The sequence below is a fragment of the Amblyomma maculatum genome, chromosome 1 (genome assembly GCF_055883805.1).
Source record: "Amblyomma maculatum isolate TAMU_Amacu chromosome 1, ASM5588380v1, whole genome shotgun sequence".
Taxonomy (NCBI): Eukaryota; Metazoa; Arthropoda; class Arachnida; order Ixodida; family Ixodidae; genus Amblyomma; species Amblyomma maculatum.
Window position 1 is genome coordinate 278,634,387 of NC_139344.1, and position 15,400 is coordinate 278,649,786.

General features: G+C 41.8%; 1 protein-coding gene across 1 annotated transcript in view; it reads right to left on the minus strand.

The window, feature by feature from the left end:
- Positions 1–14,960, minus strand: part of Grasp65 (Golgi reassembly-stacking protein 2) — a 39,810-nt gene extending 24,850 nt beyond the window's left edge. Inside the window, exons 1-6 of the mRNA XM_084591403.1 lie at positions 14,778–14,960; positions 13,089–13,169; positions 12,431–12,634; positions 10,423–10,509; positions 9,685–9,815; positions 1,636–1,747 (exon numbers count right to left, since the gene is read on the minus strand). Of these exons, the coding sequence (XP_084447529.1) occupies positions 1,636–1,747; positions 9,685–9,815; positions 10,423–10,509; positions 12,431–12,634; positions 13,089–13,169; positions 14,778–14,840 (678 nt within the window). The 5' untranslated portion in view covers positions 14,841–14,960. The remainder of the gene's footprint in view (positions 1–1,635; positions 1,748–9,684; positions 9,816–10,422; positions 10,510–12,430; positions 12,635–13,088; positions 13,170–14,777) is intronic.
- Between the last annotated feature and the right edge of the window lie 440 nt (positions 14,961–15,400).

Here is a 15,400-nt window from a genome sequence, read left to right on the forward strand (position 1 = left end):
AGAAGCAGTGTAGAAAAGATGATAGTACTATGATACGAAGAATTGTGCTAGATTTCCAAGTCCACCTTGAGCGATTTTAAAACTGAAACCCATAAACACCTCTTCATGCACTTTATCTCATATGACAGGTTTTGCACTTTTTTGGACTACCATAAATGCAGTCACTGCAGATGAAATACAGTAGAACCCCTTTATAGTAAAGTCACTGGGACTTTACTATATCAGGGTCTTCACTCTATCAGTTGTTGGTGACGACATGGTCCTGAAGATGCTGTCTGGTAGTTAAATGGCCACTTACTGAACACTTCTTGTTGCTTAATGAAAAAAAAAAAAAAAAAAAAAACAATCTGAAATAGCTTCCATTTCTCTCTTATAGTCTCTTCATGCAATTTTTTTTCAGTTACAAAACCTTTTTACATCTAGTGGAAGGAGGACATGGCTACAAATACAACCAAGTTTGATTTCATGTGAAAATCAAAGCTTTGCATGAACATGGTGTCACTTCTTGCTGTTTCTGTCTTTTAAAAAGCAATAAATGATAAATGCGCGTGGCAGTCAAGTGCTGCAAGACCGCACACGCTGCACCTCCACTTTTTGCCTCCGCTGCCTCATGCTTTGTGCTGCACAGTGCGGGGAATATTTGCCCGTTTTTTCCCCTTCCCTATTTCTCGGTGCACTTTTACTCTGCCTTACTTTCTGAATGGACCGCTCCGCCTCCTTTTCATGTTTGTAGGCAGCTTTACTTTTTTTTTTTCCTACACGCTGCGTGCTTTCCCTCACAGCTCCAAGGCCTTCGTAAAGTAGGCTTCTCCTGAATGCTGCTAAGCCTGGTGGTAAAGCCAATTAAAAGGACATGGTGTTATTTTTTTTTGCAATACAAAAAAATTCTTTTTCTCACGATTCTAGGTAGCGTGCGGGCAGCGATGGTCATATCGTGGGAGGCGTCGCCACGGCCAGATGTACTTTACTATAACAGATTTTTACCAAAAATATATTTACTATACCGGGAGGAAAATGTACAGTTGTCTATGAAAGATGAAATGGGACTTCAGTTTCACTTTACTATATTCGAGTTTTTACTATATCTGAGTTTACTATAGCGGGGTTCTACTGTACAAATCTAAAATGAGGTTGCCAGGATGATGCCTCATCAGCGCTCGCTCCCTACCAATATGTAGACAACAAAAAATACAGACTCGGCTAATTCAGCTAATCATTAAATATTTTTTATTTCTGCTGCGGATTGTCTTGCCCGTTGTTCCTGTCATTGCACATGTCAGTACTATTCATCAGACAACCTGTACCGTTCCGGGTTAGCCTTCATGCCAACCCAAGAAGCAGAGCCATGGCAGAACTTGTTTAAACACGTCTAGCTGCGAATGCAAAGTGAGGCGAGATTCTCCACTATCCCCAGCGCGCCAGCTTCAATGGATCAGCCTGTGGAGTGCGGCACTCTCTGATTGGCTAAGCCACCTCTGACGTCATGTACGATGTGTGTGTCTGAATGGCTCATTCGTGCTGCTGCTGTGCTCATCCTCTCCTCTCGCGGCGCTCGCAAAGGGAGAGGTTAAATCAGCTTCAGGCACAGAGTTTTTGCTAGAATGCAGGCAATAACGCTACAGCATTAAAACTTACAGAGGCAAATCCATCTCCTGCAGGCGCACTATTTGCAGACCACGTAGAAGTTTTGGCCACAGGCTTGGTTGGAATCCGATGCAGGTACCCATAGCCAATGCCACAACCAAGGCTGGAAGATAAAGAATCACAGCTGAATGTACCACTGTTGAAGGGAGCTAATGCTGGAAAGCTGTTGTACTTGAAAGTTCTGACCTAGCTGATGCTGACCATAATCATTTAGCAACATACTCAATGAGACTACATTTGTAAGCCAACAGCATCGCAGCTTCCCCATGAATTTAACTCCTCAGGAGCACACATAAGGTAAAAATGCATAAACAATCAGACAAATGAGTCATTCAAGATAGAAGGAGCGTCGGTACTGTTAAGCATCCAACCATAAAACTGCACAACACTTGCTTATACTAATGTTCCCATACTAAGCTTGTATTATAATGACATCCTTAACCCACGTAACTTTGGAACATCTTTTGAAGAAGGTGTCTACCAATACATATCTAAATTGCCTAACTTTAAACAGCCCTCTTTTAATTGCACACTATCACTGTGTTTACCATACAATCCAATTGCACTGATTACACCAGCATATCTGTTTGCAGCAAAAAAGAACAGCCTCTATGTGCATGCAGGCACATGCATAGTCAGCTCTGCAACAAATGAAACCACCTCAGGACTCTTTCTGGCACACACGCATCACACCATTTTCCCATCCAAGCCAGTCACAGCTGATCATTGATCTTCCCACCTTTCCCACACCTTGGACAATTAAAAAAAAACAAAAAGCCATAACAAACAAGAGCACCACTTCCACACTGCTCTGAACAAGAAATACAGACAGCTGTTGTACTGGAAAGCTAAATGCGGAAAGCTATATCTGCAGCCAGAGCACTATGCAGCTTATCACAAATTTCATATGATGATTACGCAGAGAGCACCATGGCCAAAATATGCATACCCAAACCACAATTCTGAACTGTATGCTTCGTCAGAAACATATGCAGGCCGTAGTCCGGAGAAATTCATATTGCCTGTTAATCTGAATTGGTACTCTGCTCTGATCATGACATGTGTAATCAAGGGACCCTGATCAGGTTCCCCTGAACACTGCCCATGCCCAATTTAAATAAATTTTCAAGACTTCAAATCATCAAACTTCTACTGTACAAAAGCTCAAAAAAAAAGACATTTATCAATAACAGGTATGGCATAGAACATAGCTCCGAATCAGCATTCTCGCTCTCCCGTATACAGCAATGTAAAAAAAATATTCTTGTGTCGTCTTAAACAACGTCAGATGTGAAGAGTTATTTAATTAGTTTACTGAAAGAGGAATCAGTGAGAATGAGCGTGCATACTGTGAAAGGAAATGACTGAACAAGCGCATGAGTCTATTCAAAGAACTTATATTGCGAGTAATCAAGTTGCGCCCTTGAGAGATTCGCCCTTCCCCTTTACGCATACACAAAGAGAAATAAAACATGACATAATTTTACTGCTTGTAGGGGAAGTTAATGTAATTTCAAACTAGCACTGGACTGCAGTTTTAAAACATCATATTCAAGGTATTAAGGCGCCGGAAAGAGTGTTAGAAGTTAACCACAGGAACCTAAGGTATTTATCAAAAAAGCAGCGCAAAAAAAGACTGAAAAGGATGAGATGCCCGTCCTTGTCCGCATATTTTTTGCGCTGCTTTTCTGAGAACTATGTACCAACACGCCCAACTTGCCACATTAACTAAGGCATTTATTAGCGCAACAAGAAAAAAATGAGCAGAAATGTATTATTGTCAACAACACTAATGTTGTATGCAAATGAAATGCAGTAAACAACCAGAACTTGATTTCATCAAAATAGACAAACATTGCTAGGTTACAAGCAGTGAACAGGAGAACATTATACTTCTTTGGGAAATGTTTGAGTGGGCAACATAATCCTTTTTTTTTTTTTTGTCTAGTGGGAGATGAGCGTTAGCGTTCCTAGCTTCCCCTGACAATCTTTACTTTTTTTTTTGCATAAAATTTTGTATTGCTTCAACAGCAAAAGCCATATTTGCAGCGAATGCACTTCAATGTGTGATTAAGGAGCTCATATGCTTGGTTGGAAGCATATCTTGAACTCATTCAGAATCTTATACGCTTTTGTGCTTGCCCGCCTAGCTTGTAGATGCCAATCTAAATCTTCTTCTGAGCTTTTTAGATGCTTACCTTTTAACAACGAGAAACAGCTTGAAGACAGTGAAGAAGCGAGAAGATACACTTCCCATCTCTTCTAACTTCCTTATTATCCAAACAGCAGCCGAGAGTCATCCCTCTAATCAAATAAAAGCTTTATTCATTCATTTTCATTTTCCTTTTTCTTCTCAGCTGCCGCAGCTCGCAGCACGCCTTTTCTACACTGCATGCTCAGTTATTTAGAAGATATTTTAATTTTTGTGATCATCTTGCTTGTCAAATTTCTCTGCACGTTTTATGACGTCTCCTCTCTGCGCATTAGCTCTGAGTCAGAAGCACCGTGCACAATTTCGCTTCATAGACACTGTTCAGAAGAGCGTCTACGTAATCAACGTTCAGTTGACATGATATGAGAAGTTTATCCGCAACATCATTGCCGTGACAACCGCTCAATGACAAAAGTCTTCTCAACAAGCAAGTTTCTTTGCCCTCATGGTTTGTCTATTTCCTCCTCACGAAAATACTCAAATTTTCTTCGAATTGCTGGTAATATCACGAACTCAAAATAAAATCCGTTTGTACAGCTCAGCTGTCCGATTTGTGCTATGTACACTGATAGGCTCTTGGGATCTTGAAAGTTCTCTTCTGGCATTGCTGTCGAAACACACGGGGCAGCGCGATTATTAGGGTGCTTTCTCATAGATATATAATGCTTTTTGCATTTGAAATATGTGCCACCAAGAAAAGAAAGAGCTTTGCTACACAAACTATACATCACGAGAGCACTTCAGTGTAGTTCTTTTTCTAAATGCAGATCAGAAACTGTTCGCTTTGAAGTAAGTTATTTCTTCTGTACAGACCTTGTGCCCACCTTTTAATCTCGAGGACGTCTATCAGTGACACAAACAAATGAAACACTTCCAAGTAATCGTTTCAATAGACTTCGTTGCCCCTGGTGCAAAGCATGCAGGCCAGCAAGAAGCCTCATATTAAAAAGTATATATATACATAGCAGAACGCATAAGCTTCTCCTCAAGAGGGGAAGCGACAGCGTCTTTAATGCCATCACTTCATTCCGCCAATTTTAGGCATCTAGAGGCTGGCACGTAGTTGGCAAAGCGTACGCCTATTTGATTTGATTTTAGAGGAAAGACTCAGCATCTTCTCGGCGCACACCCTATGTTTACAGTGAATGGCATTGAATTGGAGGCACATATGTCGGCAGTTTGAATCCTTGTGACAAATTGGACTGAAACTGTAAAAGGTGGATGCTAAATAAGAAGCGAAATTACATGGCACCACACTGAACGCTGCGCAATGAACGCCTACACCACAATTCAATACAAAATAATGTGTGTATTCTTCTGATATGTTTTTATCAATTCTTAGTTACGGTGATTGTGATGCCTTTTCGCCTGCAAAAGCTGCATACGATATCGCGTAATAAAAATAAATGAAAACGAAGAGCAGACATTACTAGACCGTTGGTTCTTGCGAGCACGTCGAAAACCCTGTCAAACTTGTTTCACGGCATTATATTTCGCATCAAACAAACGCGTTCTCCGTGATAATGCATGCCTTCGAAGCCAAAACTGTCGTAATGTAGTCTGCACTGCAGCCATGTAGAGTGCAACGGCAGCACGTAACAGCTACGTGTGTGCCGGCAGCTCCTTGCTTCCTCGTAGCGTGTAGCAGACAACGCGCTCGGCAAGAAGCAAGAGTAGACTGCAGCGTCGTTAGTTCACACGACAGCCACCAGGGACACCTCTCCGGGCGGAGCTGTGAAACTTTGTTCTAGTAATGTTGGTTTGAAGCTTATTTTTTGCGCGCATTTTGCGGCATCTCTAGAAAAGCCGTTTGCGGTCCGCTGAATGGATGGAGCGCGCGCTCGCGAAGCGAGCCCCTTGTCTTGAGCTTCCCATTGGGCAGCGCGACTGAGTTGCCATTTAGTTTTTTTTCTTTTTTTTTTTTAACGTTCGCCGTCGCGGCTGCTGCTTCGCACGTTTCTGGTGCGCTTTTGCAATCGTATCAATTGTTCTCACGGCCGGCGCTGGTCTTTAGACGTAGCACGGTGGACGTAGCCGTATTATCGCGTCGCTTCAGACAACAGGCGAGCCTGACATCGCGCCGTTGCCCATGTTCCTCAGCTGTGATTCCACGGACGGTTTAGTTTTTGTTCTTTTCCTTTTTTTAGCAGATTGCCTATGCAATCGCGTCGCTGCGCTTAAGAAGGTATAGAAGTTCGAGTTTTTGCTCCAGCAAGGAACCCTGCGTGAGGCCCTGCATCTGCTGTACAGCAAAGTTCCATTCTGGAACATCAGCCAATTTATTAGGTCATTCTAGTATGCCGCCGTGTTTTAGCCTTAAACTTTGTGCAAGTTTATTATTATAGCTAGATCGCTTTATCGTAGATCTTGAGTATTTGTTTGCCTTGAAGAGCACTAGCACAGGAATATGAAGTGGTAAATGAAGCTTCTCACGCTGATTCTAGTGGCGGTATATATAGACCTTGTGGCAAGCTTTTGCCAGTATTTGGGGAGGGTACTGATATATGTTTAGTATATAGCTTTTCTCATAAAGAACAAAGCCTCACAATGATTCCATTTATATTGCCATAGCTGTAGTGTAGCAAGAGTTAAAGGTTGTCTCAAATTGCAAATGCATTTTTATGTGCTGTTTCTGGACACTGACCTCAGCCTTACTGGGCTTTTTCTCTACATTCTCATTGAGTGGCAATGACAAACTTAGTATCACTGCAGTCATATTGAAAAGATCAGGGGGCGATCCAATATTTACATCACTCTATCGGGAGTTTGCAAATTACCATTAAGATAATATCGCATGTCCAAAAATTTTGATTTCCTAATGACATTCACTATCTTGGCCATGGGTAATGGTAATTGCATCAGTTTTAGTTGACATATTCAAAATCCAACGACAGTTTTGGAAATAGGAGGAGCATGTCATTTTTGGTGAGAAATATCACAGTGAGGCTACAGATCGTTCAAGTTATAATATGTGGTCAAATTTCGAATGCTGTTTTCTCAGTTTCATATTTCTGGTCAATCTCTACAGTCTCACGCAGGGTTTTGATAACTTCTTTTTAGTTCACACAAATAACTTTGGTACCATTTTCTTCAGAGAGAAATAAGGTACCCAATTACATTTTTAATTTTTTAGTTTAGGCAATAGATAAATATCAATTTGAGATTAGCTTAACAAGTTCCAGTGTCAAACAATGAAGCTTTTACTCTCGACGTAATATGTGAGGGTGACGTGCCTTTAGAGAAAAACAAAGGATGTCATCAGGTATGGAAAGTCTTTGGCTATCAATCCATGTAATTAAAAGCAACGAAATGCAATGAGAAAGTTCATTAAGCTGCGTAAGAAATTCAGTGATTATGCTCTGGGCTTTGTAGGATAACTTTTGATCTAAGACCGCCAGCTCAATTATGATTACATTATTGAAATCAGGACAGAAAGCCACATATGTGTGCAAAGTTTCGTGACATTCTAGCCACAACTAAAATAGTCAGTTTTAAGACCCTCGTTCCCCATCACTGCAGCACTTTTTGCAAAAATCGAACTTTCAGCAGAAACCCCCCGTTTTTCATACTGCAAACTCAAATATCAGATTGAAATTAGGCAGAAAAACCAGGAATAACCTTTTTTTCAGCAAAAATGAGCAGGCCCCGCGATGGGGCTCACCGAGGATAGCGCCGCTACCTGTTATTGGCGTGACGACATTGTGAGGAGCGGGGAAGCTGCCGACGCACTGTCAATGCACTGCATGCTGATCGCAGCTCTCTGTGGCTTTGTGAAAGTCATTATAGCATGCAATTTCCATTCGAATGACCATCGGGTTTTTCACCACGTGTATCTGTACCAGATATGCCTACAAACGATTCAGCATTTCCATTGTGGGGAGCGTAGGTTTTGCATAAAAACTTGCTTTGATACAAAGTAAGGCATTTTCAAAAGTAGTGTGTCATTATTAGCAGAAAATACATGGCCCTCAGCGAAACCTCGGCACGCATATTCCTGGGAAGGAAGGGCAGCGAGCAATACACCTTTGTCTAAGGCCTCCCGCCCCACCCGAAAAGTTATTGTTGTGAAAAAAGGGCCCAAGGCATGGTGTACCAAATCTTGCTTTGAGTGCCAGGCATCGTGTTTTGGGAAACGAAGAATATTATAGAAAGGGTGAAGCAGTACACAGATGCCACCAGACAAATGAACAGTAAGTGAAACGTGGTTGCCGAGCTCTGCGATGCATGCGAGGCATTGACGGAGCTATTGTGTCGGAGACCAAGTCAAACACATGTAGAATGCTGCTTGAGTCACGAAGCATTTAGCAGACGTAGAGAACCTTTCCCATTTAATGTACGCTCACAATATAACTGACATATGTTGAAAGCCAAGCTGCAGCTCCGCCACATCCATACCTTCATGAGAAAACCATGTTCTGAAATGTGTTTTCTTACAAGAGCCTTGTTGTTTTCATTTTTAATTTAATTTGCATCCGCAAACAAGACAGGTCTATGTAAAATGACGAGGCAACAACGGGTGCAAAATCACGAGACCGTATATAAACAACGTCGATGATTGCTTGCTTGGACGCATCGAAGGAAACCTCGCTCAGTGCATTCCATACCTGAATGCGCCCATACTCAGATGAGCGGTACAAGCTTTATCTTCTAATAACGCTTCCGTAAGAATTCCACGAGCATATCAGGCACATGCCATGCTGGAAAGGATCTAGCAAAGCTGTCACAACCTAGCTGCGACACAACAGTGGGCTCTTCTTAATCATCTGCATAATCAAAGCATCAACAGCGCGTGCTGCTGATGAGCTGTTAGATATCTGGCATAGAAGTCACTGCACATACCTTTGCGTGTGCACACACACACACACACACAACCATACGCTGATGCTGTCAGCTCGTCCCATCGAGAGAGTGCACTCTGTGAACAGATCGCAATCAACGCTAAACGTGACGGTTCACATACAAATGAGACCTGAATAGTCAGAAAGTAATGGAACTACAATCAGAAGTACTTACAAGCGTTACCTCCCTTTTCTTCCTTTAATAAACGCGGTTCTAGGGAATGGTGACTGGCATGACTCTTGTGCGAGGAAATAGAAGGAATCGTGTCATGCTTCAGCCATGCCTTTTTGAAAAAGCCCATTAGAAATCGCATTAGGAACAAATTGCACGTAGTCAGTCACGAAAATGCATTGAGAGTAGAATATTTCCTTTGGTCGTCTTGAATTTATCTCTCTTCTCAGCAGTGTCGCATTGTGCCGCAAGCTTTTGACATTGCAAGAAAAGATGGAAGATGACACTGTAACGCCCACAGCTGTTCGTGCATCTGAACACATGCAGAGCTGTATTGTACTGGATGCACAGTTGCCATCTTTTGTATGTATGCAATGCACACAAGACGAAAAACAGCACACGCTGAAAGCTCCCTCAGTTGGCTCTGAATGCCTCTGACTCCTCAAAGTGGCGTCACAACGGACAGAAAAACGAGGTTTCTCTCTCTGCTTTCCTTCTTCGTAGCAGTCGTGCGGGGCGCGGGAGATTTGAATAGTGCGCTTTCAGTCGGTGCTTGCGCAGGTGTTTTATGCATAATCGAAGTAATGACTTCACAGACATGAACAACAAATAATCTACTTCAAACATCTACAGTATTAGCACGTTTGAAAACCGCCGCAGTGTCCCTTTAATAAAAGAAGAACGCCATCTAACATTTCACTAAGTGCTGTCATTACAAACACAATCTTGTCTGTGGTCTCAATTAACAGGCCCCATAAAACCAGATAATGAACCTTTCTACATAACCAATGAGCAGCATGAAAAATTCTGTCACATACCAGCCATCGCCACCCCAAGACTTATTTGGGGTAATGGTCACCTCCCGACAACAATCAGTGTCAGTGTTGTAGACATAGAGCTTCAGTGGCCGACCTTCATGGGCATCAATGAGTGTAAACAAGTCTTCAGACTGAAAAATGAGTATAAGAGGAAACGGCTTCAGTTTGAGATACCTTGTTGCCAGGAAGCAAGTTTAGACAACACTTTCACACATTTAAACTCAATTTATGAAGCTTCTATAATGCAGCAACATAGAAAAACAGAAATGAGAATGCATGCAATCCACATAAACAAATTATGGTGAACACTTAAGCTCTGCCTTTAAGGGTATGACCCAATAGCACAGGTTACCAGCCCACATACAAAGCCCCGATATAACCAAGCCATATAAGCATGACCTATGTACAATCTACCTCCCATGCAAGAATGTTATGCCAGAATACGCTCAGGCCTAGAGATGATGTTACATAATACTTCTACACATTATGACATAGTGTTATGCTAGTTGACTGCTAACATTTAAATATGTCTTACATCATAAACACCCTGCAGATGTGAACAACCAACTTTAAATGCTTACTTTCTTCTGATACTAGAAGCAAAAAAAATGCAAACGTGTTAGTAGAGTAAGATAAATATTTTAGGTGTACTGCTAAAACATAGAATAAACTAAATCTCCTGTGAAAGTCAGGGCCGACACTCCTGGCAAGTAGTGAGATACCACTAATGAACAGTACCTCGTGTAGCACAGAGTCTGAGCCAATGATGTAGTCAGCATAAGGCCTCAGACTTGCTGCCTCAGCAGGAGAGTGGGGGCTCACATCCTGCATACAGCAATTAAGAACATTGCTACCATAAAGATGCTAAAAACAAAACCTTTACAAGATCAAATCCCACAAACTGTTCTGCAATACAACTTTATCAGAAATTTTCCAAGTTTAAAATGCAGCAAAACAGTACCAAATTCCATCAAACTTACACACACAAAAAATGCATTGAACATCTCAGAAAACACCATAATGTAAAACTTTGTAAAACTTCATTTTGTGTACCAACAACCACAACTTTCCTCTTCACAAATGCAAAGGAAACAAATGCATAACAATGAAGGATGACAAAATTTAAGATCATTCTTATTTCACATAATGTGCATGCAAAGAGTCATTAGCAAGACCTTCTCCACAACTCGGCCATTTTTTATGGCTATTTAGCACTTTGCTATTCGTGGGAAAAGGGGTGGTTTTTGGGTGGTGTCATTAATGTTTTTTTTTTCCTTTAAAAACTTGCTTGGTACAAGAGTCTGTAGTACCAAATTGTAGAGGAGGAATTTATCTTCACAATGATATTAGTGACAATCCATATACTTATTTTATAAGTGATAAAAAAAAAAGAACTATCAGCAAAAACTCGCAGTTAAAAAAAAACAAACACAAAAGTATCAAAGTTTCTTGATACAAATAAAAGGAAAAAATTTCAAAATATACGTTTTTTACAACAGGGACCAATGCAACTATGCAGCACATTCTAGCTTCCTGTCTACAGTATTCGCTGAGTTAGGAAAGAAAAACGTAGTCGCGGCTGACTATGCTAAAGTCGTCCCTTGGCCATCCTCTAGCAGAAAACACGACTCCCTGCGTTGCCGGCGGCAAGCAATACTACCCAAAAGACGTTGTCACCCTGTAGATAACAGTTGTGACCTTCAGAACAGTGATCTCTTCCAATCAGCGCGCAACAAAACCGAAAATGTTTGGGGGAGCGAACGCGAAACTTATCCGAGGCATGGCTATCCACGTTCTGGGTCGGTTTGACGTAGTTTCGCTGTCATTGCTAAAGTCTGAAGAGCTGAATTCGCCTTCAGAGTCATCACTGCTGCTGTTCGCATTCAAAAACGAGCTTTCCGATGCGTCAACCTCCGTGGAAATGCCCGTTTCCGCGTAGTAGGAGAGCGCGACGAAGGCGCCATGATGTAAGCAAGGAGCGTCCATCACCTGACTCCGAAGACCATCTGGATGGGCACGGCACGGCGAAAAAATTAAACCAAAAGCAAAACTGAAAGAAGGGTTCCTCTATTTCCCATTGGATGACGCCACTTGACAAGGAGCGCTTTGAAAGCGGGAAAATTCGAATCGTGAAACCAATAGGGAATAGGCGAGGACAGGAAAGTGTTAAACCATACATCAGTGCTTACTTGATCAATCTTACTGTTTGCTTCTTTGCAGTTATTTCATCCATTACCAGAGTGAGAGATGATTTCACACTAGTTGGTTCACTTACTCTAAAAGCCATGAAGATTTATGCAGACTGGACAAGGTTCATGTGAACTAGACAACAAGAATACATCTTGCCAAGCTCTTACTGTGTGTCATCTAGTTTATGCAAACCTTTGCAGATTTTCAAGAACACACAGTGCACTGACACAGTAGTCCAGCTAAACATTTATATTATAAAAACTTCAAGCTAAAAAACAGCTGTAAAATTATATCAATCGGTACTATCCACAAATTATTTTTAGAGGCATATAGAAAAGAACATCAGCAAGCTAATGCTTCCCACATACCCTGTACGCAAGGTCACAGAAAGCAGCTTCATTAGTTTGAAGCAAAAACCACACAAGCGCAAGAATTTTTATAAAACCATTGAAGTGCCAACATCCATCTCGTCTGTATTTTTATGCACTTTGTAAATATGTTCAATGTAATAATAAACTTTCACTTTCAAAAAAAAAAAAAAAGCGGGTGACCTTACCAGCACATGCCAAACATTCTCGTTGGCCCCCTCAAAAGAGCAAAAGCGAATGCTGACTCCCAAGAGACCATGGCCTCCCCACATGGATGAAGGCACAATTTCAACATCCCGCACCGTCTGAGTTTTGCTGCTGTACACTGTCATCACTATAGGCTTTTCTATGTTGGCCTTTAGAACATCCTTGAGGACATCGTTATCTTGATTCTGGAAAAAAAAAATTGTACACCTCGTAGGTACAATTGCAGCAAGGCGTTTACCACAGCATGCACCAATTATAAACACAACCTTCATTTGCAAACCATAACAAAGCAAACTAACAGTCACAAAGCAAAACGATGCATGCGAAGTATTTACTCAAGCTACAATGGCCACCATGTTGGTGTGCACACAGCATGACAGAGGACAGAATGGCATGTCTAATCAGCTTTTTGCCACCTGATTCGGCCTGCACCGCTTAAGCTGCGTGCTGTACACCATCATGGCACATACGACTCAAGGTCAAGTGATACCTTATTAGAACAGAACCTTATTTGTGTTCTAATAAGGTATCACTTGACCTTGATACTGAACACAAACACACTTGATGCCAAACAAAGTATGAGTTCCTAGCATGATGACACAGTGAAAACCTGCCAAGACATGCTGAAAATAAACTTACCAAGCGTGTATTTCCAATGGCAACAATGAAGTCAAAGAAAGCTTCCAGTCCAGCTTTATGTCCAGGAGAATTCTCTTGCACCTACATGCACAGGCTCAGCAATAAGTAAATAAATAATTTCAGAACTACATTCACAACTATGGGGAAGCCGTTTTGAGAGATGCAAGACAAAAACAAATGGAGCAGCAACAATTTCATTTAGAGCAAGAGCGCTTGTATTTTGTTTAGCACATCATCTTTTATTTTAACACCACTGCAGTAAACCATGACACAATTTGCAACACTGGTCCCATTCATCATTCATCTTCAACTTAAAAGTGGGTCAGCTCCAGTAACCGTGACTGCAGTCACTGCAGATTTTCTGTCAGAACACAGCCTAATAAGCATTAGTTTTTCTATTACCCTTTATTAACTAAATCGAAGCAAGAGAACCCTAATCAACAATGACAGCCAGATACCGTTTGTTGGAACGCATGCAAATCAGTTGGTTTATGTCCAGGGTTTCCTTCCAGAAATTCCGGAATGATGCAACTATTACAAGAGTTCCATCTTCATGCAGTATTTATTGGCATTGCAGTTTCATCCATACCAGATTCCGCTTTCTTTGGACTGAACTCTGCTGTGAAACGTCCTATGAAGTTTTGATTTTACTAGCACCAGCGCATACCATCACAGATTAAATAGATGGATTTATTGAAAGGAAAGGCAGAGAGGTTGGCCGGAATGATTAAAATCTGGCCTTCTACTTTGCACCTGGGAAGGGAAGAAGGAAGAGGATCATGATGGGCGACAATGTGTGAGAAGGCATACGAAAATAATATACGCACGGCAGCTTGCTTAACAAGAGCACAATAGTATATTATAGTATATTATTATAGTATATTTACATGCACAATAGTATATTGAATTAGTTTAGTTAGGTCCACCATCACACAACTCAAGTAGCAATTACTCGTTTATGAACGCAACACAAAGGTTTATTTTTTACTTTTATTTTCAGAATGCCTAGCCTTCCACCTAAGCTGCTAGAGTTCCGTTCAAGCGTAACAGTGCATTGCACCACAAGCTGTGCAAGTATCTGCTCCTGCATGGTTTTGTCAAGTATGGTTCAGTGGGGTTAAGACGTTCAGTGACTTATGTGGATGTAACCGAGAGCGATTTGTGTCATGCCTTGGCGGGACTCCAAAAACAGTAATTGCTCTTTCTCGAAAAAAAATTTAGCCACAGTCTTAAGTGAAAGCATACGCAGCTGCGTGTGATGAAGTACCGCTATATCTAAAGCTAATCCATCTCACATGTGTAGAACACGCAGTACCATGAAAAAATGGTTCGTTCGTCGTAAGTCGTGATCGCCACAGTTCAAAACAGAGAAGGGAAATTGTGCAAAGCCTATAGCACCGACGTTCACAAATATGGTCCGCTCCAGAACCTGAAAGCATGGCTCACGTCGCGCATGCTTGGCGTGCCAGACCAGTTTTGTGAGTCCCATATCTATTTGCAAACCCAACAACACACGAAACGAGGTCAAGCGCGGCACAACGTGCAGTTCGTCATAACACTCAATTGGATCTCCCGTAACTTGCATAATTTGCTCTCTTGTAGGCATATTTACAACCTTCAGCAGTAACAAATGTAAAGCTGAGCTTTGCTGACAGTACCGGCAATGTTTATTACACGCAGATTTCTTACCCGCAGAACGTGATAACCTTCCGTACCACCTCCAGGAATGGCACTACTTTGTGATCCACCCATCTTGTATGAACGTCAAGCCCTAGAAAACCTTCAAACTACACATTAAACTGCTAAGTTGAACACAAACCTAACGTGTACCCCTACGTGGCAAGGGGAGACAGCTCGCCAAAGATTTCTTTTTGTGCGTTTTTTTTTTTTTCCCCCACACAAATTGGCGGCGCTACCTATCAAATCGCGCGTTTAAAATATAAATACGCACTTCTCCTTTACTAAAAAATAAAGTGTTTTATTAGGTCCGTTTGTTTCACCTGAACCTGAACCATACCTGAACTTCGTGAACTGGTTCACGTGGTATAACGTCATGGAGGAAGGGTGCTGCACATGGTGCTCCACTTCGCCATTCGTTTCAGCGATGCAACATGGCGCCCTCTGCACCACGCCGTTCGTTTCAAAAAGTGCAGATGTCGTGCAGGTTGAGTTCACGAAATGTTCAGCAAAACTGTGCACCTCCTCAGCGGTCAGTGCCGAAGTGGTGCAGCTGCAACCGCAGCACGAAAGCAGAAGACAGCTTGCTCGACAATGGCTTGCGTGTTGTGATAAACAGTTAAGCGACCCTAGTT